We start from the raw sequence: 27,487 nt of genomic DNA on the forward strand, positions 1-27,487 counted from the left end.
CTTTTCTCCCTCCTACTTATACTGTGAGTCCCTTGTGGCATAGGGACTATGTTTGACTTAATTAATTTGTACCTACCCCACCGCTTAGAAGAGTTCTCTCTCCCTCCCTCCAGGCTTGCACCTCCTCCTGCCTTCAGGACATCTCCACCTGAGCCCCTCCTTCCTCTCCCCCTCCCCATCCCCCCCGCCTTACCTCCTTCCCCTCCTTATATACAGCACCTGTATATATGTTTGTATGTATTTATTACTCTATTTTATTTGTACATATTTATTCTATTTGTTTTATTTTGTTATTATGTTTCGTTTTGTTCTCTGTCTCCCCCTTCTAGACCGTGAGCCCACTGTTGGGTAGGGACTGTCTCTAGATGTTGCCAACTTGTAGTTCCCAAGCGCTCAGTACAGTGCTCTGCACACAGTAAACGCTCAATAAATGCGATTGAATGAATGAATGACCTCAAGCTGCTAGGGTCTTTAAGGAGGATTCCCCCCACCTCCCTGCTCTCCCATCTGCCCCGAGAGCCACTCTCCAGCCCCTCTTCCAGTTTGGGAACTTTTGCAGGATTGAAATAGAAATTAGCATCTCTGAATATATATATGTATATATATATATATATATACACACATAAGGTATAAAGCAGACTATAGGTTGCAGGACTGTTCCTCTGCAAACTATCCTTCTCTCCCTAGACAGACAACTTTCTCCACCTCCTGGATCTCCCACCTGCCCGCAGAGCCACTCTCCAGCCCCTCTTCCAGTTTGGGAACTTTTGCAGCATTGAAATAGAAATTAGCGTCTCTGAATATATATATATATATATATATATATATATATATATATATATATATATATATATATATATACACACACATAAGGTATAAAGCAGACTATAGGTTGCAGGACTGTTCGTCTGCAAACTATCTTTCTCTCCCTAGACAGACAACTTTCTCCAAGAGGGAAGTCGTAGTTACCACGTTAGTCTTGCGCCCCCTGCTGACGATATGTACAAATGACAGCTCATGAGCTCATTCACATAATAGTAATAAATAATGGTGCTATTTGTTAAGCGCTTACTGTGTACCAGGCACTGTACTAAGTAGTGGGGTAATAATAATAATAATAATGACATTTATTAAGCACTTAGTGCTTTTCACTGTTCTAAGCGCTGGGGAGGTTACAAGGTGATCAGGTTGTCCCACGGGGGGGGGGGGGGGGGGGGGGGGGGGGGGTTCACAGTCTTAATCCCCATTTTACAGATGAGGCAACTGAGGCACAGAGAAGTTAAGCGACTTGCCCAAAGTCATACAGCTGACAACTGGCAGAGCCTGGATTTGAACCCATGACCTCTGACTCCAAAGCCCGCGCTCCTTCCACTGAGCCACAGTGCTTCTCTAGATACAAGAAAATCGGGTCGGACACAGTCCCTGTTCCAGTCTCGATCCCCATTTTACAGATGAGGTAATTGAGGTACAGAGAAGTGAGGTGACCTGCCCAAGGTAACACAGCAGACAAGTGGCAGATCTGGGATTAGAACCCATGACCTTCTGACTCTCAGGCCCGTGCTCTATCTGCTACGATGATAACTCATGGCTCTGTGTATTCTATGTAACCGCCTGCCTGTATCCATAATCACAACTAGGAAAAGCCTGCTACTCATTCATTCATTCAATCCTATTTATTGAGCGCTTACTGTGCGCAGAGCACTGTACTAAGCGCTTGGGAAGTACAAGTTGGCAACATATAGAAACGGTCCCTACCCAACAGTGGGCTCACAGTCTAGAAGAGGGAGACAGACAACAAAACATATTAACAAAATAAAATAGAATAGTAAATATGTACAAGTAAAATAAGTAGAGTAATAAATCTGTACAAACATATATACAGGTGCTGTGGGGAGAGGAAGGAGGTATGGCGGGGGGGGGTGGGGATGAGGGAGAGAGGAAGGAGGGGGCTCAGTCTGGGAAGGCCTCCTGGAGGAGGTGAGCTCTCAGTAGGGCTTTGAAGGGAGGAAGAGAGCTAGCTTGGCAGATGTGTGGAGGGAGGGTATTCCAGGACAGGGGGAGGACATGGGCCAGGGGTCGACGGTGGGACAGGCGAGAATGAGGCACGGTGAGGAGGTTAGTGGCAGAGAAGCGGAGGGTGTGGGCTGGGCTGTAGAAGGAGAGAAGGGAGGTGGCGTAGGAGGGGGCGAGTGATGGACAGCCTTGAAGCCGTGAGTGAGGAGTTTTCACCTAATGCCTAGGTTGATTGGTAGCCACTGGAGATTTCTGAGGAGGGGAGTGATATGCCCAGAGCGTTTCTGCACAAAGATGATCCGGGCAGCGGCGTGAAGTATAGATTGAAGTGGGGAGAGACAGGAGGATGGGAGATCAGAGAGGAGGCTGATGCAGTAATCCAGTCAGGATAGGATGAGAGATTGAACCAGGAGGGTAGCACTTTGGATGGAGAGGAAAGGGCGGATCTTGGCGATGTTGCGCAGGTGAGACCAGCAGGTTTTGGTGACGGATTGGATGTGAGGGGTAAACGAGAGAGCGGAGTCGAGGATAACACCAAGGTTGCGGGCTTGTGAGACGGTAAAGATGGTAGTGCCTTCAACAGTGATGGGAAAGTCAGGGAGAGGGCAGGGCTTGGGAGGGAAGATAAGGAGTTCAGTCTTGGACATCACCACCTCTTATGGGAATGGACCAAAAAGATGGGGGGAAAAAAATCAGTTGAACTTTGGGAGAATCACTATTCCCTGTCCCTCTGCACATCTCCTCCCCCAGTGAATTCCCCATTTGCTTCCTACTATGTCCCTACTTCCTCATTTCACCATCTCGCAATTTTTCCTCCCCCCGCTCCCATGGTCCATTCAATCGATTTTGTCAGATAAACCAAGAATTCACCCAATTTTAAAAAATTTATATTATTGTTAGACCAATACATTCATAATGTTTTTATTTTGAGGCCTAAAAGTCAATATTGGATATACAATATTTTGCTTAGGCAGGAGATAAAAAATCATCATCAATCCATAATATGTATTGAATATCTACTATATGTAGGGTACTGTATTAAGTGCTTGTGAGAGTACACAACAACAGAGTTGGTATACATATTTCCTGCCTACATTGAGAAGCATCACAGGCTCAGGAGTCAGAAAGACCTGGTTCTAATCCTGGCTCTGTCACTTGGTTGCTGTGTGACCTTGGGAAAGCCAATTAACTTCTCTGGGCCTCAGTTACTTCATCTGTAAAGTGAAGATTAAGGCTGTTAGCCCCACGTGGGACAGGGACTGTGCCAACCTGATTACTTTGCATTTACCCCAGCACTTAGAACAGTGCCTAGCAACTTAAATACCATTCAGAAAAAAACCAAAAACCCAACGACAAAAAAAGCAAGTTTGCACTACACTGGGGGAAGAGAGCATAAATATTTTCCAGTTGAAATGATCATCCGAGCTCCTGATAAATAGTGTAAGACATAACTTTAGGATAACAGAATGCCTTGAAGAAAGACTAACTTTGTAAAGAAGTCAGTGCCTGTAAATAATTAATAATTATGGCACTTGTTAGGCACTTATTATATGCTAAGCACTGTTCTAAACAATGGGGTAGATACGAGTCCGCAAGCCCCTGTACCAGCTAACAGGCTATGTAGGAGGGAGTAGGATTGGATCCTCATTTTACAGCTGTGGTAACAAGCACAGAGAAGTTAAGTTACTTGCCCACGGTCACACAGCAGAAACATGGCCGAGCAGGTATTAGAACCCAGGTCCTCTGACTCCCAGGCATGTGCTCTTTCCACTAGCCCACCCTGCTTCTCTAGTAAATGCTTACCAAATAATATTTAAAAAAAAACCCAACACATTCATGGGAAATCTAGTTGAGAGTAGAAAGCCAAATTCGTTCTACGATCTTTACATTTTATGTTATTATTGTCATGGTATCTGTCACTAACTTATATGTTAAATAAATTCATAATAATCAGACAGTCCCTGTCCCACATGTGACTCCCAATCTAAACAACAGGGAGCGTAGGCATTTTATCCCTATTTTATCCCCATTTTACAGATGAGGAAACTGAGGCACAGAATGCTTAAGCAACTTTCCCAAGATTACACAGCCAGACAGGGCAGATCTGGGATTAAAATTTGGGCCCCCGGATCTCTCGATCAGGCAAACTCCCAGGGACCACTGCCCCTCCGTTACCTCTCCCAAGGCTCAGCTCTCGGCATAACCTGTGCCCCGTGCGTCACTTGGACTTTAGCCACTACTGATCAAACCCTGCACTGCAGATGCTGTACTGATCCCCGGCTGCTCTCATCATCATCATCATCATCATCATCATCATCAATCGTATTTATTGAGCACTTACTGTGTGCAGAGCACTGTACTAAGCACTTGGGAAGTACAAGTTGGCAACATACAGAGACAGTCCCATCACAGCTCCTGGCATCCCACTCTATCCTACCTGGGGTATATGAATGTATGTATGTATATCTATATATCAATCAATCAATCGTATTTATTGAGCGCTTACTGTGTGCAGAGCACTGTACTAAGCGCGTGGGAAGTACAAGTTGGCAACACATAGAGACGGTCCCTACCCAACAGTGGGCTCATTGTATACACACACACACACTCACACGTTTTGGAGGAACCACCATCTTGACCTGCCCTGCACCATCCCAGGAGAACAAATAATAATAGTAATTATGGTACTTAAGTGCATACTATGTGCCACACACTGCTCTAAGCACTGGGGTAGATACTATTTTATTAATGTGCATATATCTACAGTCCTATTTATTTATATTGATGCTATTGATGCCTATCTACCTGTTTTATTGCCTGACTCCCCCTTCTAGGCTGTGAGCCCATTGTTGGGTAGGGATTGTCTCTGTTGCCAAATTGTATTTTCCAAGCGCTTAGTACAGTGGTCTGCACACAGTAAGCGCTTCAATAAATACGACAATGAATGAATGAATGAATTCTGATTCCCAGGCCCGTGGTCTATCCACTAAGCCATGCTGCTTCTCAGAGAGAAGCAATCGCAGTCCCGTGTCGCCTCTGCAAAACCTCGGGAAGATTGTTGGAGTGCTCACTGGGGCTCCCATTGGGACTGTGGAGTCTGAACTTCCAGGAGTTCCCCTAGCCCCAGTGCCCTACTGATCTTTATTTTTGCCTTTATATTGTCCTACTGCCTTGTTTCACCTCTCCTTATGTATCTGTTGCCAGTCTCTTCTTCCCCTCTTTATATTTTTAGATTTGGAGACACCCAAGAGACAGGAACCGTGTCAAATTCCATCCTGTGCATTATTTTCCTTAATAAATACTACTGCTAGGACTTTCGCAAATACCATGGACTGCCCAAAAAACAAACAAATGGATTTTAGAGCAAATTAAGCCAAAGTGGTCTTTGGAAGGCCAAATGCTCTACTTAGATTAGCATATTTTGGACACATAATCAGAAGGACTAATTCTCTGGAAAAGACACTGATGCTATGAAAAGTCTAGGGAAAATATGAAAGAGGCAGACCAGCAGCTAGATGGATAGAGACCATAACAACGCTAAAGGAAGAACCGTTAGAAAGATTACAGATTATGGCAGAAGACGGGATGATCTGGAGAAAATATATCCATAGAGTCGCTATGACTCAGAAGTGACTCGGCACGTAATAATAACAATAATAATAATGACTACTCCTGACTCTCAGTCCCTTGCTCTTTAGAATACTTAATACTGCCTCAACACCATGTCAGGGAGGAATTCCAAATATATTTATAATATTTTCTATGTCCCAACTCCTCTAGGTCTTCAGTTACAAAGTCTTACTCATATCAAATGCTGCTTCTCTGGAAAGTGTAATTAACGTTCCCGAATGAACTAGAAATATGAAGTTATCAAAACTCCCTAAGGTTTTGCGGTTTGCTCTGGTGGCTTTGTGGATTCCATCATCATGCAGGAGGAGGAAAGTATCTGAATTTAGGCTTAAAAATATGAACTGGATAATTGTTTGGTTAGCTTTTGCCTGAACTGAGTTCTGTTCTTCCTTCATGTGTATCAGTCAGTGGTATCCCTTGAGTACCTACTATTTGCAGAGCACTGTAATTTGCTCTTGGGAGATTACAATACAATAGAGGTGGCAGATATGTTTCCTGCCTGCAACAAGCTTACAGTCTGGAGGACTCTATGCATCTCCAGACAATATCAAAATCAGTTTTTACATTCCACTAAATATTTCCATAAGCCCCAGTATAAAATATGAAATGCCCCGAAACATTTGGAAAATGATACCAGGTGTTACACATTTTGTTTTTAATCCATGCCATCAAAGCCTTTTCAATATTACACACCCTTTCCTCTTCTTTGTACACAATTTTTAATCACCAAGTGGGTGCTTAGTGAGCATTGCTGCTCCTAGTAGTACTATTACTACGACCATCTACTTGGATAAGATCACTTCGCAACTCACACTTGGGATCCTAAATTTCTACTTCAGCTCCCCTCAGGAAGATTGGCTTCCCAGAGTTGGGATTGTGCAGGTAAAGCCATATGCTCTGTCCCTAAGGCTCTCAGGACAAAGCACGCTGTCAAAAACTCCTCATTCTCGGCTTCAAGGCTGTTCATCACCTCGTCCCCTCCTACCTCACCTCCCTTCTCTCCTTCTCCAGCCCAGCCCGCACCCTCCGCTTCTCTGCCGCTAACCTCATCACTGGGCCTCGTTCTCACCTGTCCCGCCATCAACCCCGGACCCACGTCTTTCCCCTGGCCCGGAATTCATTCATTCATTCAATCGTATTTATTGAGCGCTTACTGTGTGCAGAGCACTGTACTAAGTGCTAGGGAAGTACAAGTTGGCAACATATAGAGACGGTCCCTACCCAACAGCGGGCCTCCCTCCACACATCCGCCAAGCTAGCTCTCTTCCTCCCTTCAAAGCCCTACTGAGAGCTCACCTCCCCCAGGAGGCCTTCCCACACTGAGCTCTCTTTTTCCTCTCCTCCTCCCCATCCCCCTGCCCTACCTCCTTCCCCTCCTCACAGCATTTGTATATATTTGTACAGATTTATTACTGTATTTTACTTGTACATATTTACTATTCTATTTATTTTGTTAATGATGTGGATTATAGCTATAATTCTATTTGTTCTATTTTGATACCTATCCACATGTTTTGTATTGTTGTCTGTCTCCCCCTTCTAGACTGTGAGCCCGTTGTTGGGTAGGGACCGTCTCTATATTTTGCCAACTTGTACTTCCCAAGCACTTAGTACAGTGCTCTGCACACAGTAAATGCTCAATAAATACGATTGAATGAATGAATTGTTGTTGTGAGTGGTAGCCAGCTGAGAACTAGCGCTCCCAAGATGGTAGCTTGGATTTGGCTTGCTCATCTCCTGGGGTATGACAGCCCCCCCTTGCCCCCACTTCAGGGCCATGGGTGGTGGGGTGGGGAATCTGGACCCCATTAATTAAGGAAGATGTTGTTACTATACCAAACACTGTACTAAGCGCTGGGGTAGCTACAATCAAATCAAACAGTCTCTTTCCCATATGGGGCTCACTGTCTAAGGGGGAGAGAGAGCAACATGACCTAGAGGATAGAAAACAGGCCTGGGAGTAAGAAGAACTTGATTCTAATCCCAGCTCTGCCACATGTCTGCTGTGTGACCTTGGGCAAGTCACTTAACTTCTCTGCACCTCAGTTACCGCACCTATAAAATGGGGACCAAAACCATGAGCCCCATGTGGGGCAGGGACTGTGTCCAACCTGATTAACATGTATCTAATAATAGTAATAATGATGATGGTATTTAAGTGCTTACTATGTGCCAAGCACTGGGGTGGATGCAAGCAAGTCAAGTTGGACACAGTCCCTGTCCTGTGTGGGGCTCAGTCTCAATCCCCATTTTACAGATGAGGGAAGTGAGGCCCAGGGGAGAAATGACTTGCCCGTGTTCACACAGAAGATAAGTGGTGGAGCGGGGATTAGAACCCATGACCTTCTGACTCCCAGACATGTGCTCTAACCACTATGCCATACTGCTTGACATGTAGTAAATGCCTAACAAATACCATTATCATGATTATTATTCCCAACTTTTCACATGAGGGAAGTGAGGCACAGAGAAGTTAAGTGACTTACCCAAAGTTACACAGCAAGGGCCCATCTTGGGGGTGGAATCTACTCAGCTCCTTCGGGGGCTGTAGCAAACCTTAATTCCCACCCATTCTGAGGAAAGGGAATTTGGTCTCCCTACCCCGGGGAATCAGGGGGCCTGCACAGCAGCAGCAGGTCTGCTCTCTGTCAACTCCAGCTGTCTTTCCAAGATCAATGCTTCTGCCTGCCTCTGCCTCATCTTACTACATCTGTTTCTTCATTAACATTAATTAAGCAGCCTGTTACTATTAATCTGCCAATTCTTTCCATTACAGTTCTTTGTTGCTTTAGAAATAAGCATTTCTTCCCTCATCTGCATTACTGTCACTATCCCAAGAATCTCTCCCCCATACCTGGCCTCTACCAGAACTTTCAATCAATCAATGGCATTTGAGTGCTTTCTGTGTATAGAGCACTGTACTAAGCACTTGGGAGGGTACAATATAACGGAGTTGGTAGTCACATTCCCTGCCCACTAGCAATCCTAATTGTTGTGCATGCCGTTACCTAGATTCTCATCCCAGTTCAGCCTGTGCCCAAGGTGGCACAAACCTTCTGCATTGTGCTGCAGTCCTAATTGTTGTGTATGCCGTTACCTAGATTCTCATCTCAGTTCAGCCCGTGCCCAACAAGGTGGCACAAACCTTCTGCAATGTGCTGCAGGCCAGCATGCCTCCTGGCTTGTGGCACTCTGTGCCCTCAGGTAGAGCTGATAGGCAGAAGCCACGGAGCACAAACGATGCTTGGAAAGCCGATTCAGTCGATTCCTCTGCTTGGGTTCTCAGTCCTGAAGTCTCAGGGCCATTCCAGAGAGGAGACTCAATCAATGCTATCATTATCATTTTTCCAAACTACCTCTGTAATTGGGGAAGGGTCTGGGAGGATGTAAGTCAGGAAGGCTTGGGAAGGGGGAGAACCAATCAGAGAAATGCAGAGGGTGGCAAGTGAACCGGGAAGGGTCCCCATCTGCCCTTATCTTCCCAGCATCACTACTCCCAACACCAGCACTGCCCCTGGAGCTCACCCAACTTGGCCCCACACAACCCCACACGGGGGAAAACAAGCCCAGCTTGAGACCTAGAGAACAGCTGGAGCAGACACTGCAGCTAACCCACCCCACATTCCTGGAACTGGAGCCCTCCTTATTTACTTATCTATACCTATCTTCAGCACTTAGTCTATATGTCTATTCAATTCCTTATTTTGATTTCTCTCTTCGTAAAACACTTATATGCCTGTCTTCCCCATTAGACAGTCAGCTCCTTGTAGGAAGGGAATGTGTCACTGGCTCATCTTGTACTTTCCAAGCACTTGGTAAAGGACATCGTACCAAAGTGGCACAATAAATGCTACTACGTTTACCTCAGAACCCGCAAATAAAATTATAGTCTTGTTGTATGGAAAACAACACTGCACAGACAAAAATCTCATAAAGGTGTGATTTCAAACTCACTGGGGAGATCCATCATCTTGATCTCCATACGGGGCAAGGCGAGGACTATAGCCTAGTACTTAAACGCGGCCCTCACCTCAGTCCCTCCTTCACCCAAGAGGCAAAGCTCTGCTCTCTATCTGCTGGCTGCCAGTCACCCATCCTTGTTTTGGGGAGACCCTGGACAGCTCTGCTTAGCTCAGCAAGAGCAGCAGCAGCAGGCTGTGGGGTTTGCATATGGAGGAGAAGCCTTTCAAATTCAATTAATCAATCAATGGTATTTATTGAGCACCTAGGTTATGCAGAACACTGTACTAAGCCCTTGGGAGAGTACAACACAATAGAGTTGGTAGACATGTTCTCTGCCCACAAGGAGCTTACAATTCTAGATGGGGATGCAGACAATAAAATAAATATATTGCACCTGTTTATGTAAATGATGTAGGACTGAAGTTGGAGTCAAGCGCTTAGAAGACAAAAATCAAAGAACAGAGGCAATGCAGAAAGAAGAGGGAGTGGGGAGCGGGGAAGAGCTTAGAGAAGGGATCTTGGAGGAGATGTGATTTTAATCAGGCTTTGAAGGCAGAGAGAGTGATGGTCTGTCTTATATGAAGGGGGAGTTTGGGACCAGAGAGGAAGGAGGTGGACAAGGGGTCGGCAGCGAGATGGATGAGACTGAGGTACAGTTGGCAAGGTGGCATTAGAGGATTAAAATGTGTGGAGTGGGTTGTAGAAAAATCAGTGAGGTGAGGTGGGAGGGGGCAAGGTAATTCCATTCTTTAAAGTCAATGGAAAGTAGTTTCTTTTTGATACAGAGGTGGAAGGGCAACTGATGGAGATTCTTTAAGGGTGGGGAGACAAGGCCTGACCAAGTTTTTAGAAAAATAATCCAGGCATCAGAGTGAAGCATGGACTGGAGTGGAGAGAGAAAGGAGGCTGGGAGGTCAATGAAGCAGCTGATGTAACAGTCAAGTTGGGATGGTATAAGTGCTAGGATCAGGTTAGTGGCAGTTTGGATGGAAAGGAAGGGGTGTATTTTAGTGGTAGGATTTGGAGACAGATTGAATGTATGTTGTAAGATGGGCAGATAAGGGTGAATACAGTGACTGGAAAGACAGGAGGGACAGGATTTGGTGACGTTGAATATGTGTCTTTTGAGATGAGTAGTGGTGTTGTCTACAATGATGGAAAGAAAGGACAAAGGCAGGTTTTGGGTGGGAAGATGAGCAGTTCTGTTCTGAACACTTTTAGTTTGAGGTGTCTGCGGACATCCAAGTAGAGATGTCCTGAAGGCAGGAGGAAATGAGAAGTTAATCTTTTTGGTTTTCAGCAGCTTTTCTCCCGTGTTCTGATCTTCCCTCCCGTCATCTTCACCCCTCTCCTAACATTTTTCCAAGTCCAACGGCTGGACTTGAATTCCGCTTTTATGGGGGAGACCTTCTGCGGCGGTGGGTGTCTCAGGAAGTCTTATGCTACCATCTAGTGGGCAAGCGGCACGATCATGCATCAGCCCGTGGGCAAGCCCCAACTCCTGGGTGACCGCCTCTGAGCCCTCAGCCTGCTTCTCCCACTAAGGAGGGCAAGTTGACCGTTGCTTAATGGGATGGACCCGTCCTCTTGTTCCTTTGAACTGGGACTCGTTGTTCTCCCTCGAGGCCAAGTCAGGCTCTCTGCCCTACTCACTGGTACGGTTGACGCCCGAGATGAAAGATCATTTCTTGCTGGTCAGGCACCATTTCTGCGGTCGCTAAGAGTTGAGAGCTCCATTCGCCACTCTGACATGAGGAAGTTGCAGTCCTGCTTTTCCTTCACTGTGTTTCTGGAGTTATCTAAGTTCTGGCATAAGACTGTGGGACATTTATTCTGTTCTAAGCACTGGGGCAGATACCAAGATAATCAGCCGGGATTATCACGGTCTAAGTAGTATGGAGTAAGAGTTAATCTCCATTTTACAAGTGAGGAAACTAAGGCACAGAGAAGGTACATGGCTTGCCCAACGTCACACAGCAGACAAGTGGCACAGCTATCATTGGAGTCCAGGTCCTCTGACACAGAGGCTCATGCTCTTTCCACTAGACTAAATCCTGAATTTAGTCAGGATTCAGTCTAGTGGAAAGAACATGGGCCTCTATGAATTATGAATTTAGTCATGTCTAAATCCTGAATTTAATCAATTTGGCTTTCAGCAGTTCCTCCCCTTTACTCTAAGCCCCTCGTGAGCAGGGAACATGTCTACTAACTCTATTGTACTGTACTCTCCCAAGGGTTTACTACAGTGCTCTGCACATAGTAAGCACTCCATAAAAACCATCGATTGGGCTTGCCTGGAAGGAAAGCATAATACCACCTCTACTTTCTCCACCATTTTTAAGACCCCACTCACAGTTCAGCTCCTCAGGCTTCTTTTAGACTTGGCTCACTAGACTTGACTCTTCTGTGTTTCCCAGCAGGTTAGGAAGACCAGCCGAACTAGGAGGGAGGATAATCTAGAGGGGGTGCTGGGTCTGCCTCTCTGCTAGCTTTTGACCTTTCCTGGGAGGCCTGTGAGTCAGAAGGACCTGGGTTCTAATCCCGGCTCTGCCACCTGTCTGCTGTTTGACCTTGGGCAAGTCACTTCATATCTCTGTGCCTCAGTTACATCATCTGTAAAATGGAGATTAAGACTGTGAGCCCTGTGTGGGACATGGACTGTGTTTAACCTGATTAGGTTGTGGCTCAGTGGCAAGAGCACGGGCTTGGGAGTCTGAGGTCATGAGTTCTAATCCCAGCTCTGCCACTTATCAGCTGTGTGACTTTGGGCCAGTTACTTAACTTCTCTGTTCCTCAGTTACTTCATCTGTAAAATGGGGGATTAAGACTGTGAGCCCCATGTGGGACAACCTGATTACCTTGTATCTATCCCAGCGCGTAGTAGCGCTTAACAAATACCAACATTATTATTATATTATGTATCCTAGTTCAGTTGCTTGGCACACAGTAAGCGCTTAACAAATACCAACATTATTATTATATTATCTACCCTTGTTCAGTTGCTTGGCACAGAGTAAGCGCTTAACAAATACATGTAAAACAACAAATTAAGAAGAACCAAAGGCCCTGCTGTCTCCTAAGGCCTCCAGGGTTTAGAGCAAAAGAAGTTTTCTGCTCAAACAGCCCCTCGTTCAATATCCCAGGACCTCCAGTGAAAGAGAATAGGAATCCAATAAAGAGAGGCTCAGTAGGTTCAGGACTGTTTCTTCTGGAAAACAGCCTGCCTTGGAGAGTCTGAGGAGGAGGAAACAGTCAGAGGCACCAGGTCACTACTCTGATCAGCACATTCTTGTCACTGAAACTACCATTAACCGCTACTTTGCTTCCTCATAGCATCTCTCCACCATGGAGTCAGCCGGAAACGTCTCTGATTTTGGGAAGGCTTTGTCTGCAGGCCTACCATCCCTCTCCATCTGGCACCAGTTACCCAGTTTTCTATTTTCAGGTGTCAGATTCTCAGCTAAACAGTGCCAGCTAAGAGGGAGGAAAGGATTCTGACCACTCACCAGGCAGAAGGGGCTAAACGTGGCTCTGCCTTGGAGCCTAGAAACAGCAAGACACAAGGACTCAGGCAGAGAGGTTTCACTCCTCCATTTGCCCTGATAAACAGGGGGTCCAAGGTCCCAGATGGACATCTGCACCTCAATAGCTTGGCCAGAAAATGCCTGTTCTCCCCAACTCTCAACACACACCCCATCATGGTGAAGAGCCCCTGGAGTATGTAGGGGCTGCATTTGCTGTATAGTTAACTGAGACTGCTGATGATCTCCTGCTTGGACATGTCACATACAAAAGTATATAAGAAGCTACCTTTCCCCCCACCCCCCACCCCCTTTCAGTCCCAGACACTCACCGGATGGGCCTGGGGGAATCTGACAGAGGGTTCGTTCCACTCCTTGCTGATCCTCTCCCTATAATTGTTACACTTGGGAATATACAGGCAGCCGACATCGCCCAGCTCTGGGTAAATAACTTCCAAGCCGCCCCTGAATCAAAGGAGAAGCACATTCATTCACCGGAGCTTTGGCTTCCTGTGGGCAGGGGCAGTTAGTGAGGAAGACCTCTGCCTCATTCATTGCTGACTAGCAGGTGTGTGGAATCAGATGTCTTAAAGCACTATAACAGGTGGGCTTCACAGAGAGAGGGCAGCCCAAACGTGGTTTTGTGTCTTTTTTTGACCAGTTTGGAAGATATTCATTTGCCCGGTTCTCTCGCTTTGTGCTCTCCACATTACTGGGAAGGCCAGAAGGCAGGAGCTGGGGCCACAGCTTTACGTAGGGACTTTCTGTTTTGTTTTGCTGCTAGTCCTATCAATTATCTGAGATCAGGGGAAGCTAGCTACATAGATAAACCAGATTCAAGGATAGTACACAAGTTTATTTCAGTCATTAACATATGGCAAATTATCTCCTCCTCAGTCTGATCTCGGTCCATGTTATTTGATTTCACTGCCCTACAAGGACCAATATTTTCCTATTTGAGTTTCATTCCACTTCCTTCTCCCTGCCTTATGAGTGGTGAAATGGCTCACAGCCAGGCAGCAGATTAGAGGAAGTCAAACAGCAAAGAAGCCTACATGATCCACTAGTCGGATAATTGGCCCTGAAAAATTAAGTGTTGACTCTATTAGTAGTGATGGTCATGGGAGGGATTTACTCTTGGTTCCCTGACATAATAATGATAATAATTTACAATTATGGAATTTGTTAAACACTTGCCATGTGTCAAGCACTGTCCTAGATACCAAGAAAATCAGGTGGGACACACACTCCCTGTCCCACGTGGGGTTGTCAGTCTAGCTAGGAGACAATAGGATTAATTCTTCATTTTATAGGTGAGAAAACTGAGGCACATAGAAGTAAAGTGACTTGCCAAAGTTCACACAGCAGATAAGTGGCAGCGCTGGGATTAGAACCCTGATCCTCTGACTCCCGAGCCTGTGGTCTTTCCATTAGGCCACACTGCTCCTCATTTTCCTGTTTTTATTTGGCTACTGGTGAGATCGGGAGATTCCCAGTTTATGTTTCCAAGAGGTGTTCCCCCACCACGCCCAATGGCTATCCTGCCCATAACTACTCCATCCTCCCAAGCACCTAGATAAGTGTTCTGCACCCGGGAGGTGCTTAATCAGTACCGATGAATGTTAGTAACCCACCAGTCCCAAGGTCTCTTGATGGCAGACACATTCCGCCATCAAGGTCTCTTGATGGCGGATAAGGGAGAAACCGTTGTGTCTTTTGACCAGGTGTTTAGGTCCTCCTGTGATCCCCTTGTCCCTCTTTAGCCAGGATGTGTAGGATAATTAAGAGTTTCTTGGATTCTTTCAACATTGCTCCTTGTGGGCAGAGAACATGTCTACCAACTATTATATCATACCCTCCCAAGGGCTCACAACAATGTGCTGCACATAGTAAATGCTCAATAAATATGACTGATTGATTGATTCAGGAGGGAGTTCTTTTGTTGCAATCTATATCTTGTGACAAAAGAAAACACAGGTAAGCTCAGAATCCAATCATTAGGAAGACGTGATCTCTTCTACTACTCTTGCCACTGTTGGAAGTGGAATTCTGGGCTGGATGAGCCCACAGGTTTGATCCAGAAATGACACTTATGTTATTATGCTTCCCATTCTTTTACTGCATGGAGGACTTGAAAGACTATGATGCTCTGTTATTAGTATCTCTATTCCCTGTTTCCTGCCCTGGACGATTTAATGCCTTTATTTTATCTCTTATCCCGCCCATCACACTCCTTCCCCCTCTCCTGTGTGGTGAGAGAGGAAGGAAATGATTCAAGATCAAAAAGACCTGCTGGACTAGGTCAAAAAATGAGATTGAGCGGCAAAGTAGGGACCTGGACACAAAAGAGTTAGTGTGCTCAGTCAGTAAGGCAAATATGATCTAGGTATGAGATTCTGGCATGGGATATGGGATACGTGACTTTGGCAACATTTCCTTGGTCTATGCCAAGCTTTCCCAGGATGCATCCGATGGGGGCCAAGGGTGAAGTTTGCCCGGGGCAAATTCGGGGGATGAGACACTGTCCACTAGAAAATTCTCTTTAAAAAACCCCTGTGCAGACCCATGAAGTCTGGGCCTCTAGGAACCTGGAACCATTGTTTTTAGTTTGAAAAAGGATCTTCTTTGGAAAGTGAGTTGAGACACGGGTGTTCCTTGTTCCTAATAAGTGAAAAAGCCAATCTTTTGTCCTGGATCAAATGCTACCAAACCCTTGGCAGAAAAAGCTCATTTTCCCAGTATCATGGATGAAGGATAAAAATGAAGCGTCTTGGAAAAAAAAACAGTAGTTCTGGTTCGCAATTCTTGCCTCTAACCACTGAACCACCTTCCATACATCAATCAATCAATTAACTTTATTTACTGAGCACTTGGGTGAGTGGAGCACTATACTAAACAGTTAGGAAAGTACAATACAAAAAAGCTGGTAGATACGATCCCTGCCCACAAGGGACTTACAGGCTAAAGAACCTTAAAGAACCTCTCAGATTGCCAAACAGAGGGATGAACATTTTCCCAACACAATTGCATCAGGATCCCTGTCTTGGAGGAGATGAGTGAGTCTGGGATTTAAGGGTACAGTGTCTTTAGGAATTCCAAACTTTTCTGCTCCAGAGCCTGGAAAGTTATACATAGGTTGTTACCTCTTAGTAAGCTTCTCTTGGGTGAAGAGAACTCAGACTAAGTGGGAATGGAGAGGTGGGAGACCCAGAAGTCCCAGAAGAGCCACATTCAGCAAGAGAGACCCCTGTTATTCAAATTAGGAGAAGGGACAGGATAGTCCATCCATTCCTTTCTCCCACTTCTTCCCTGGGGGATCTGGATCCGGATCAGGATCTGAAAGCAGGGGCGCCTCTTTGAACTCTAGATTCCTTGAATAATTGAGTAAAAGGGGCAACAGCTCTGGGACTCATTGGCCTCATGGGATACCACCCCATCAAGAGGATAATAATAATAATAATAATGGGATTTATTAAGCGCTTACTATGTGCAAATGCATCCCTCCATGGTTGTCCTGAGAGCTAGTGTGACCTAGTGGAAAGAGCCCAGGCCTGAGAGTCAGGGGACTAACTTCTACCCCCAGTTTCACCATTTGCCTGTTGGGTGAACATGGGTAAGTCACTTTAACTTCTTTGTGCCTCAGTTTCCTCATCTGTGAAATGGGGATTCCATATCTATTCTTCCCTCCTACTTAGATTGTAAGCCCCATTTGGGACAGGGACTGTGTCTGACTTTGTATGTACCCCAGTACTTAGTACAGTGTTTGGCATGCAGTAAATGCTTAACAAATGCCACAGTCACTATTATAATTATTATTCACTCATCCCATCAGTTTGATTTCTGCTGCTCTGGGATAAAAACAGCCCCAGCAGGATCAGGGAGGAGAACACAGGTAGAAGCAGGTATGCACATGCTCCAGAGAGGTGGTGGGAGAGGGCAAACTGGTGGGTAAGGGGCAAACCTAGGGTGTCCCTTAGTTTCCTCAACAATGACTCTGCCAGTGCCTTTGTTTAAGGGGCTCCCCACCAAGGCTCCCACAGGATTTACCCTGAGCCCAGACCTCTCCTCTCATCTGAGAGACACAGATGAAGAAGATCCCAGGAGTCTTAATAAAAGAACATGTACAATCTCATTACTGTATCCCCACTTTCAGATTGATCCACCATGGAAGAAGTGGGAGGAAGAAATGGGTGGAGTTCTAAACTATAAGCTCATTGTGGGCAGGGATAGTGTTATACCAATGCTCTAGTGTTATATTCTCTCGAGTGCTTAGTACAGTGCTCTGCAAACAGTAAGCATTCAATAAATGCTATTGATTGATTGATGGACAGTCAGCCCCTTTTCTTCTCCTAACCTTAATCACAGGGCTCTCTCTCTCTCCCCACACTTTTTCTCTCTATCTCTTTCTCTCTCTTCTCCCCTCCCCCTTGCCCCCAGCTCTCTCTGTGGTGCTCTCTCTCTCTCTCTCTCTCTCTCTCTCTCTCTCTCTCTCTTTCTCTCTCTCCCTCTCTATCTCTCTCTCTCTTCCCCCACCCCACACACACCCACCCTGAATTTGGATCTCTTGGTTCTCCCAGCGTGGCTCAGTGGAAAGAGAATGGGCTTGGGAGTCAGAGGTCATGGATTCTAATCCCTGCTCTGCCACTTGTCTGCTGTGTGACATTGGGCAAGGCACTTAACTTCATTGAGCCTCAGTTACCTCATCTGTAAAATGGGGATTAAGACTGTGAGCCCTACAAGGGACAACCTGGTTGCTTTGTATCCCCCCAGCACTTAGTGCTTTGCACATAGTAAGCACTATAGTAATACACTATATTATTATTATACTATATTATATATTATACTATATAATATATAGTATATATTTTATATATAGTATACATTATACTATATATTATTATTATACTATAGCATAGTGATACACACCATCACTTAGCAAATGCCATCATTATTATTATTATTCTCCACCCTTACTTAGTCTGAGTTCATCCACTAAGAGTTGGTCTATCGACTCTCTGTCTCCTAGTGATAACAAGATTTTCGATGGAATCATGTGATGGTGTTGCCCTGAATACCCTTAATCAATCAATCAATCAGTAGTATTTATGGAGTGCTTACTGTGTGCAGAGTGCTGCACTAAGTGCTTGGGAGAGTGCAATACAACAGAGTTGGTAGAAACGTTCCCTTCCCACAGTGAGTTAACACCCTCCCTAATGATTAAGGGTCTGTCAGCTAAAATCTCTAAGTGTTCCCCATGAGAGAAATCTCAAGGAGGAATTGTAATGCTCTGATCCCCACCTGAAATGGAAAAATGAGTCACCCTCTCCATCAGTCAATCAATCAATTATATTTATTGAGCGCTTATTGTATAAGAAGCCCAATACTATGCCTCAGGTACCTCATCTGTTAAAAGGGTATTCAATCCTGCCAGTCAATCAACCAAACATGTTTACTGAAGGCTTATGGTATGCAGAGCACTGCACTAAGCACTTGGAAGAGTACATTATAACAAAGTTGGTAGACATGGTCCCCGCCCGTAACAAGGTTACAGTCCATGAATATAAATATATTAAATCATGGATATCTACATAAGTGCTACAGGGCTGAGGGGGAGGTGAAAAAAGAGTGCAAATCCTAGTAGCAAGAGTGATGCAGAAGGGAATGGGTTCAGAGGAAATGGGGACTTAGGGAAGGCCTCTTGAAAGAGATGTGATTTTAATGAGGCTTTGAAAGTGAAGAGGAAGGTGATCTGTTGTGTATTAAGGGGGAGGGCGTTCCAGGCCAGAGGCAGGATGTGGGTGAGAGGTGGCAGCGAGATAGATGAGAATGAGGTACAGTGAGTACGTTGGCATTAGAGGAGCAAAGTGTGAGGACTGGATTGTAGTAGAAGAGTAGTGAGGTAGGAGTGGGTAAGGTGATTGAGTGCTTTAAAGCCAATGGTGAGGAGTTTCTGTCTGATGCACAGGTGGTTGGATGGGCAATCTACTTCCTCCTAATTAAACTTGTATCTACCCCAGTGCTTGGAACATATTAAGCACTTAACAAGTGCCATAACAAGTACCATAATAATAATAATAAAATACAACAGAGTTGGTAGACATGTCCCCTGCCCACAAGGAGCTTACAGTCTAAACAGGGAAACAGACATAAGTATAAATAAATACATTACAGATAGGTATATAAGTGCTATAGGGCTGAGTGTGGGACGAATATCAAGTGCTTAAAGGGTACAGATCCAAGTGCAAAGGTAAGCATAGGGAGTAGGGGAAATGAGGGCTTGGTTGGGAAAGGCAAGCAGCCTTATAATAATAATAATGGTATTTGTTAAGCACTTACTGTGTGCAAAGCACTGTTCTAAGCTCTGGCGGGGAGTACAGGGTGATCAGATTGTCCCACGTGGGGCTCACAGTCTTAATCCCCATTTTACAGATGAGGTAACTGAGGCACAGAGAAGTTAAGTGACTTGCCCAAAGTCACACAACTGATAATTGGCGGAGCCAGGATTAGAACCCATGACCTCTGACTCCCAAACCCAGGCTCTTTCCACTGAGCCACCTGCTTCTCTAGAACAGTGTTTGACACATAGTAAGCCCTTAACAAGTACCAGAAAACAAACAAACCAAGGCCTCTTGGAGGAGAGGGGATTTTAATAAGGCTTTGAAGGTGGGGAGTGTGGTGGACTGCTGTTTATGAAGAGAGAAGGATTTCCAGGCCACAGGGAGGATGTGGGCAAGGGGCTGTCGGCAAGATAAATGAGATCGAGGTGCAGCGAGTAAGTTCTGATGAGAACAAGGGCGCCTCACCTGCAGAAAGCCGCGTCCTCACCAACCACGGGATCCATCACGCAGGTCTCCATATCCAGCTCTAGGTCCAGCTCCTCCCCTCCTTGGCTGGATACCAGGGCTACCAGACCCAGGAACAGAGTAGCCCCTGCTGGCCCCGCTGCCACTGCCGCCGCCGCTGAAAACTTCATCCTGACCTAGAAGAGAGCAACTATTCACAGCTTCAGGTCACCCCTGCAAGTCCTCCCTTATGTGGAGAGCTAGCTGGGGGCTGGCTCAGGTGGGATAAGAACCACCCCCATACACACACCTACCCGCAGGGAGTGGGCAGGCGGAATGGGATAAGGGCAGCCAATCCGCTTCCCAGAACCTCAGCTTCTGCAAAACCAACTCCTCTGCCCTGGGCTGGGCCTTCTCCAACCCGGATCTGGCATGACGCTTGTAGCTGTTTCACCACCTCTGCTGGAGGTGGGCTTGGCTGGCTTGCCTGGCTGCTTTGGGGTTTGCTGTTGCTAAGTCTGACTGTTGCTAGTCCAGACAGCAAGCGGTGAAGCAGATGCTTTTACATAACCTCGCCTTCCCACCCCACTCTCTTTTGTGGGTTCAATGGCTGAAGCCTGGGGCGGAGAGGGGTAAGCGGAGGGTGGTTCCTTTGGTTTGCTTGGTCCAGGCATTTGTTTTTTCTCTACTACACTACTGGATCCGCCTCCTCATTGTTCTGCCTGCCTCCAGACTCTCTCCTCTCCTCACTTCACTCTGCTGCCTGGATCTAGTTTCTATAAAGTTATCCCACACATTTCTCCTTTGAAAACTTTGCTTGTTACCCATTCCTCTCTGAAGCAAATAGAAACTCCGGATAATAGACTTTGAGGCTGCTCCTCCCACAAATCCTCAACTCACAGGCTTCGTTCTTCCCAAGCTAACCTTCTCGTCTTTTCTCGTCCACCTCATACCCCTTGCTCACACCTTTCCTGTTATCTGGAGCTTCCTTCCCCTTCAAATCTGTATGTAATCATCCTTCCGTTCTCTTCCTCCTTTCTGTAAATAGTTCGATTGGCAGAATGGCCTAGTGGATAGAACATGAGCCTGGGAGTTAGAAGGACCTGAGCTCTACTCCTGACTCTGCCACTTGTCTGCTGTGTGACTGTGGGCAAGTCACTTCTCTGTGCCTCAGTTACCTCTTCTGCAAAATAGGGATTAAGACTTTGAGCCCCATGTGGGACATGGATGGTATCCAACCTAATGTCTATCCCAGTGCTTAGTACAGTGCCTGGCACATAGTAAATGCTTAACACATCCCACAAAAAAAGATTGTAAACTCCTTGAGGGTAAAGGACTGTATCTTCTAACTATTGTATTATTACTATGGCATTTATTAAGCACTTGGGCAGTTTCAGTGCCACATGAGATGCACCACGAATAATATCCCCATAGTAGAGATGAGGAAACTGAGGTCTAGAGATTAAATGGCTTGCCCAAGTTTGCCCAAAAGGCCAGTGGCAGAACTGCAATTTGAATCTAGGACTCTCTCCTGACTCCTGGTCCCCTGCCCTTTCCACTAGTTCATACTTTCCCTAGCACTTAGAACCTTGGTCTGCACACAGTAGGTCCTCAATAAATGTTTGTGATTGATTGATCAGTTGATTTCCCACTGCACATGCCTGATCAACAAGAGAGCCCACCTCATGCTACTGGGCTCAGAGTTCATGGAACATCCTGAAGACACTTACTGGAGCTTGGCGGTCTTCCAGTGGCTTGACCACTCCATGACAGCTTTCCTCATCCCCACCCCCTCATAGAGCAGCTCTGGCAGAACAAATCTGATGGTGTCAGACCGCCCCCCTCTTAGGGTCTCTTACAGCCCCTGGTACTTATCAATGTATGCAGATTCTCAGGACAGAGGGTGCCAGAGGACAGGGTGTAGAGGATGATTTGGGGGCATAGACCCTGATCTAGGCAGTTTCAGGCCAAGAGGACCGGTGGCTGACAGGGAGACATCTGCAGCAGAGCAGAGCTCACTACTCTGCCAAAACACAGTTCTGGTCAAAGAGTCAGAACTAAACCATTCTTGGAAGGGGAGTGCATTATCCAGGCTTTGCACCGCAATGAGTAAGTGACTAGCCCCAGTTTCAGCTGCCCAGAAAGTGATATGCTTGGGCTTCTTTAGGGTACAGACAGTTGGACCACACTCCCACTCATGCTCTGCTCACTTCCCCTAGAGGGCTGCCCCTTTTCCTCTCCCTTCTTTCCTTTCTGGATCATTCCCAGCCATCAGAGCCCCCCCTGCCTACAGTGATTCCCCTGGTAAACTTACCCCTGACACCCTGTCCCATCCCTCCTGCCCCGAAGCCAGCTGACTCAGGAGCAACTCTCAATGCCAGACAGCAGTCCATGCCTGCTCTCCTAACCATCCATTTCTGCCCTCAGGGAGGCAGCGGCCTATACCGTCTGCATCAGACTTAGAGTCAGCCTTCCTGGATTGTTTTCTCCATTCGTTCATCACCTCACTGTGTCCATGGAACTAGTCCCTGCAGCTCTTGATGTCTCTGTTTCAACATCTATAAAAAGGGGAAAGGAATCCCTGCCCAACCCCCTCCATCTCCCCAAACCACTGTGTGGGAATGAAAATCCTCTATGGAGCATGCTTGGAGCTCACCGAAGAGGGCTGTTATCATCTCCTGACTTCCAGTTGGCTTTCAGCACCCTGCACCCCAATCCAATGCTAAAGAGTCTTTTCTACCCGCCCCAAACACACCATGAATTACACCCATTTCTTCCTGGTGAGTCCAGGCTCCCAGGACAGCTTCAGTGACTCTCCCTCGGCAGGCACATTCCCAACGTCGCTCCTGCCCTGATCTCGGCTGAGCCAAACAGGTGGCAGGAACCTATGGCAAGCACCTGCAAAGTCTCTGATTGGAGAGTCTTTAGAGTGGGAGCCTCTGGAGGCCAGGGACTGGGTCACTTCCGTCTAGTCGCAGGACCCAGCACATTGTGGGCACAGTCACCTGTGATGAGGGCGACAGCTGGGGGACGGGAGACCAGAAGAGGAGTCAGTCGCTCCCTCCATAGGGCACACCCCAAAGCAGCGTGGCTTAGTGGAAAGAGCCCGGGCTTGGGAGTCACAGGTTGTGGGTTCTAATCCTGCCTCCACCACTTGTCAGCTGTGTGACTTTGGGCAAGTCACTTAACTTCTCTGGGCCTCAGTTACCTCATCTGTATAATGGGGATTAAGACTGTGAGCTCCACTTGGTATGACCTGACAAATTTATATCTATCCCAGTGCTCAGAACAGTGCTTGGGACATAGTAAGTGCTTAACAAATACCATCATCATCATCATCAAAGTCAGCTGCAGAATTGGGGTCTGCTGACTTCTTCTCCTGCCTCCACCCATCACCAACTTGCTTCCCCTTCCACCTGCAACTCTTGGAAATAGAGTTTAGAATGCAATTGTCTTCCTCTCTGTTCCAAAAAGGGAAACCCAATGACCTTTTCTTTCCTTTTGAATACATTTTCCTCATTTGAATCAAGATTTCTAGGTTACAACAAAAATTAGAAAGCTTCCATTCAGCTTTGCTTTCTCTCCCTCGCTTCAGTGACTGAGGCGATTCTTTATATCGTGTTTATGAAGAGAATCTAGGAGAGGGAAATAAAAGCATGTTGCTTTTATTTTCCTATTAAGTATTTATGATTGGGTTTAAATGGAATACAGTATAAGCAAATTTGGCCTTCTTTTGTTTTCAGAGGTGACCCTGGTGCAGGAGAAGTGTTCTGAGGCTGCAAAGACTAAGCTGGGATCTAATGTCAATTCCATCCTGAGAGCACAAGGAGTTTGTGCTTTACTTCAGTTGCTCTGACACGTACTCACTTAATAATTGTGAAAATAACCAATATTTTAATGGCAAATGTAATTTTTTGAAGCATAGCATTTGCTTAGTTACTTTATTGTCTCCTGACTTCCAGCTGGCTTTCAGCACTCTGCATCCCAACCCTTGCCAAAGAGTCTTTTTTATGCACACCAAACACATCATGAATTACACCCATTTCTCCATGGTGATTCGGTGCTCCCAAGACAGCTGCAGTGACTCTCTCTCAGCGGGCACATTCCCAACATCTCTCATTATTAGCCTAATTTTAGAAAAGGGCGGCTTGAGCAAAGAAGTGTTTTAGAAACATTGCTCGAGCTAGCGATGGTTGTTTGGTGGTCTAGAGGAAAGAACGCCGGGCTCGGAGTCAGAAGGACCTGGATTCTAATCCCAGCTCTGCCATTTGCCAGGTTTGTGACCTTGGGCAAGTCACTTGGCTTCTCTGTGCCTCGGTTCCCTCCATCTACAAGATGGGAATTAAATACATGTTCTCCCTAAAACTGTGACCCCAGTGTGGGAAAGAGACTATGTCTGACCTGATTGTATTGTATCTACCGTAGTGCTTGACACATGGTAATCACTGAACAAATATCACAATCATTAATTCTTTTTCTTCTTATTATTATTATAAGTCAATACCTGCAGGATCAACTGTGGACTGTTCTTCTGTTTTTCACTTCCATAACTGCATGACACCCTTGCTTAGAGGAAGTTGCCCTGTTTCTGAGCATTGTGCTCCACGCTGATTTTTCAGTTTACTGCAAATGTGTTTCAGCAAGTAACAGCCAGACATTACAGTGTAGTCTAGCTACTGCATATAAAGATGAATCAAATGAATGGGCAAGGTTTCACGAGTTCATGAGAGTCCTTTCACCTAAGCAGTTCTGAAGCACTTCCCTGAAAACAGGTTTTTTCCTCCCTCCAGTCTCATGGCTGGCAGAATCAGAACGTCCTCCCCGGCTTACGGAGGGGAAGACCAGGGCATCTGAAGTCAGATAAACATGTTCTAATTCTTAAAAATATAGAAAACCACTTTTGCAATATTTGGGGTGGGGGGGGGGGGGCAGTGAGATTCCTGAAGATCCGTATGTACATTGCAAACACTTGATATTCACCCCACCCTCAGCCTTACAGCACTCATATCCTAATTTATTTTAATGTCTTCCCCACCCACTTCTAGACTGTAAGCTACTTGTAGGCAAGGAACCTTTCTAGCAACACTGTTGTAATAATCACAATAATAATGATGATGGTACTTGTTAAGTGCTTACTATGTGCAAAGCACTGTTCTAAGCGTTGGGGTGGATACATGCAAATTGAGTTGGACACAGTCCTTGTCTCACATGGGGCTCACAGTCTCAATCCCCATTTGACAGATAAGGGAACTCTTCCAACGCTTAGTACGCAGTAAGCACTCAATAAACACCACTGATTTATTGAATGATGGGGTGAAAGAGTTTTGATCAGTCAATCCCCTATGTTTACCTTGAATGAACTTGCTAAGAAATAGATTTTAAAATCACATTCCTAATAATAATAATAATAATAGTATTTATTAAGTGCTTACGATGTGCCAAGGCACTGTACTAAGTACTGGGATAGATACAAGATAATCAGGTTAGACTCAATCCCTTTTCCATATGGGGCTCACAGCCTAAGGTGGAGGGAGAACAGGTGCTTAATGCCCATTTTACAGATGAGGGACTGAAGCACAGTGAAAGTAAGTGATGTTCCCAAAGTCACACAACAAACAAGAGGTAGAACCAGGATTAGAACTCAGGATCCTTGATTCCCAAGCCTGTGGTCTTTCCCCTAGGCCATGCTGCTTCACTTTTCCCTTCCTTTGGTTTTTTGATCTTCTCCTTTCTCTCTGGGGCATTCCCCACTGTCTTCCTCTGTTCTTATACCTGCCTCCCAGAGGCCCTGGCCCTAATCCTTACCCAGAGTAGAATGGAGCTTGAGGAGGAGGAAGAGCAGGGTGAGAAGCAGGAGGAGGCAGCAGGGAGAGCAGCTGAGCTGGGCGGTAGAAGGACCATGTGGTGGGAGTGAGGGGTGGGTTGGAATGGAGCACAAGTGGGAGGGGGCTGACTGTTGGTCGTTGCTGAGGCAGTTGGAGAAGGTTCCAGGGAGGCTCTCTCCAGAGACACAAGCAGGATTTAGGGAGGATAAACACAATAGCTGAAGGGACCAGGGAAGAAAAGGATCTGAAACAGCATGAGAAGCAGTATGGCCTCCAGGAGGCCTTCCCAGACTGAGCCCCTCTTTTCCTCTGCTCCTCCTCCCCTCTCCATCGCCCCAACTCCCTCCCTCTGCTCTACCCCCTCCCCACCCCACAGCACTTGTGTATATATGTACATATTTATTATTCTATTAATTTTATTAATGATGTGTATATAGTCATTCAATTGTATTAATTGAGCACTTACTGTGTGCAGAGCACTGTACTAAGTGCTTTGGAAGTACAAGTTGGCCACATATAGAGATGGTCCCTATCTAACAGCGGGCTCACAGTCTAGAAGGGGGAGACAGACAACAAAACAAAACATATTAACAAAATAAAAAAAATAGAATAGTAAATATGTACAAGTAAAATAAATAGAGTAATAAATCTGTACAAACATATATACAGGTGCTGTGGGGAGGGGAAGGAGGTAGGGCAGGGGGGATGGGGAGGAGGGGGAGAGGAAGGAGGGGGCTCAGTCTGGGAAGGCCTCCTGGAGGAGGTGAGCTCTCAGTAGGGCTTTGAAGGGAAGAAGAGAGCTAGCCTTGGTGGATGTTGGGAGGGAGGGCATTCCAGGCCAGGGGGAGGACGTGGGCCGGGGGTCGACGGCGGGACAGGTGAGAACGAGGCACAGTGAGGAGGTTAGCGGCAGAGGAGTGGAGGGTGTGGGCTGGGCTGTAGAAGGAAAGAAGGGAGGTGAGGTAGGAGGGGGCGAGTGATAGAGAGCCTTGAAGCCGAGAGTGAGGAGTTTTTGCCTGATGCGTAGGTTGATTGGTAGCCACTGGAGATTTCTGAGGAGGGGAGTAACATGCCCAGAGCGTTTCTGCACAAAGATGATCTGGGAAGCAGCGTGAAGTATAGATTGAAGTGGGGAGAGACAGGAGGATAGGAGATCGGAGAGGAGGCTGATGCAGTAATCCAGTCAGGATAGGATGAGAGATTGAACCAGCAGGGTAGCGGTTTGGATGGAGAGGAAAGGGCAGATCTTGGTGATGTTGTGGAGGTGAGACTGGCAGGTTTTGGTGACAGATTGGATGTGAGGGGCGAACAAAAGAGCGGAGTCAAGGATGACACCAAGGTTGCGGGCTTGTGAGACGGGAAGGATGGTAGTGCCATCAACAGTGATGAGAAAGTCAGGGAGAGGGCAGGGTTTGGGAGGGAAGATAAGGAGTTCAGTCTTGGACATATTGAGTTTTAGATGGTGGGCAGACATCCAGATGGAGATGTCTTGAAGGCAAGAGGAGACATGAGCCTGAAGTGAGGGAGAGAGAGCAGGGGCAGAGATGTAGATTTGGGTGTCATCAGTGTAGAGATGATAGTTGAAGCCGTGGGAGCGAATGAGTTCATCAAGGGAGTGAGTGTAGATCGAGAACAGAAGGGGACCGAGAACTGAGCCTTGAGGAACCCCTACAGTAAGGGGATGGGAGGGGGAGGAGGAGCCTGCAAAACAGACTGAGAATGAACGGCCAGAGAGATAAGAGGAGAACCAGGA

At 46.3% G+C, this 27,487-nt stretch overlaps 1 protein-coding gene across 1 annotated transcript in view; it reads right to left on the reverse strand.

Annotated features, from left to right (window-relative positions):
* The window catches only part of PEBP4 (phosphatidylethanolamine binding protein 4), a 212,016-nt gene extending 191,156 nt beyond the window's left edge, over positions 1-20,860 (reverse strand). Inside the window, exons 1-3 of the mRNA XM_038747343.1 lie at positions 20,834-20,860; positions 19,931-20,106; positions 13,460-13,592 (exon numbers count right to left, since the gene is read on the reverse strand). Of these exons, the coding sequence (XP_038603271.1) occupies positions 13,460-13,592; positions 19,931-20,106; positions 20,834-20,860 (336 nt within the window). The remainder of the gene's footprint in view (positions 1-13,459; positions 13,593-19,930; positions 20,107-20,833) is intronic.
* Between the last annotated feature and the right edge of the window lie 6,627 nt (positions 20,861-27,487).

Source organism: Tachyglossus aculeatus, chromosome 5 (genome assembly GCF_015852505.1).
Source record: "Tachyglossus aculeatus isolate mTacAcu1 chromosome 5, mTacAcu1.pri, whole genome shotgun sequence".
Classification (NCBI taxonomy): Eukaryota; Metazoa; Chordata; class Mammalia; order Monotremata; family Tachyglossidae; genus Tachyglossus; species Tachyglossus aculeatus.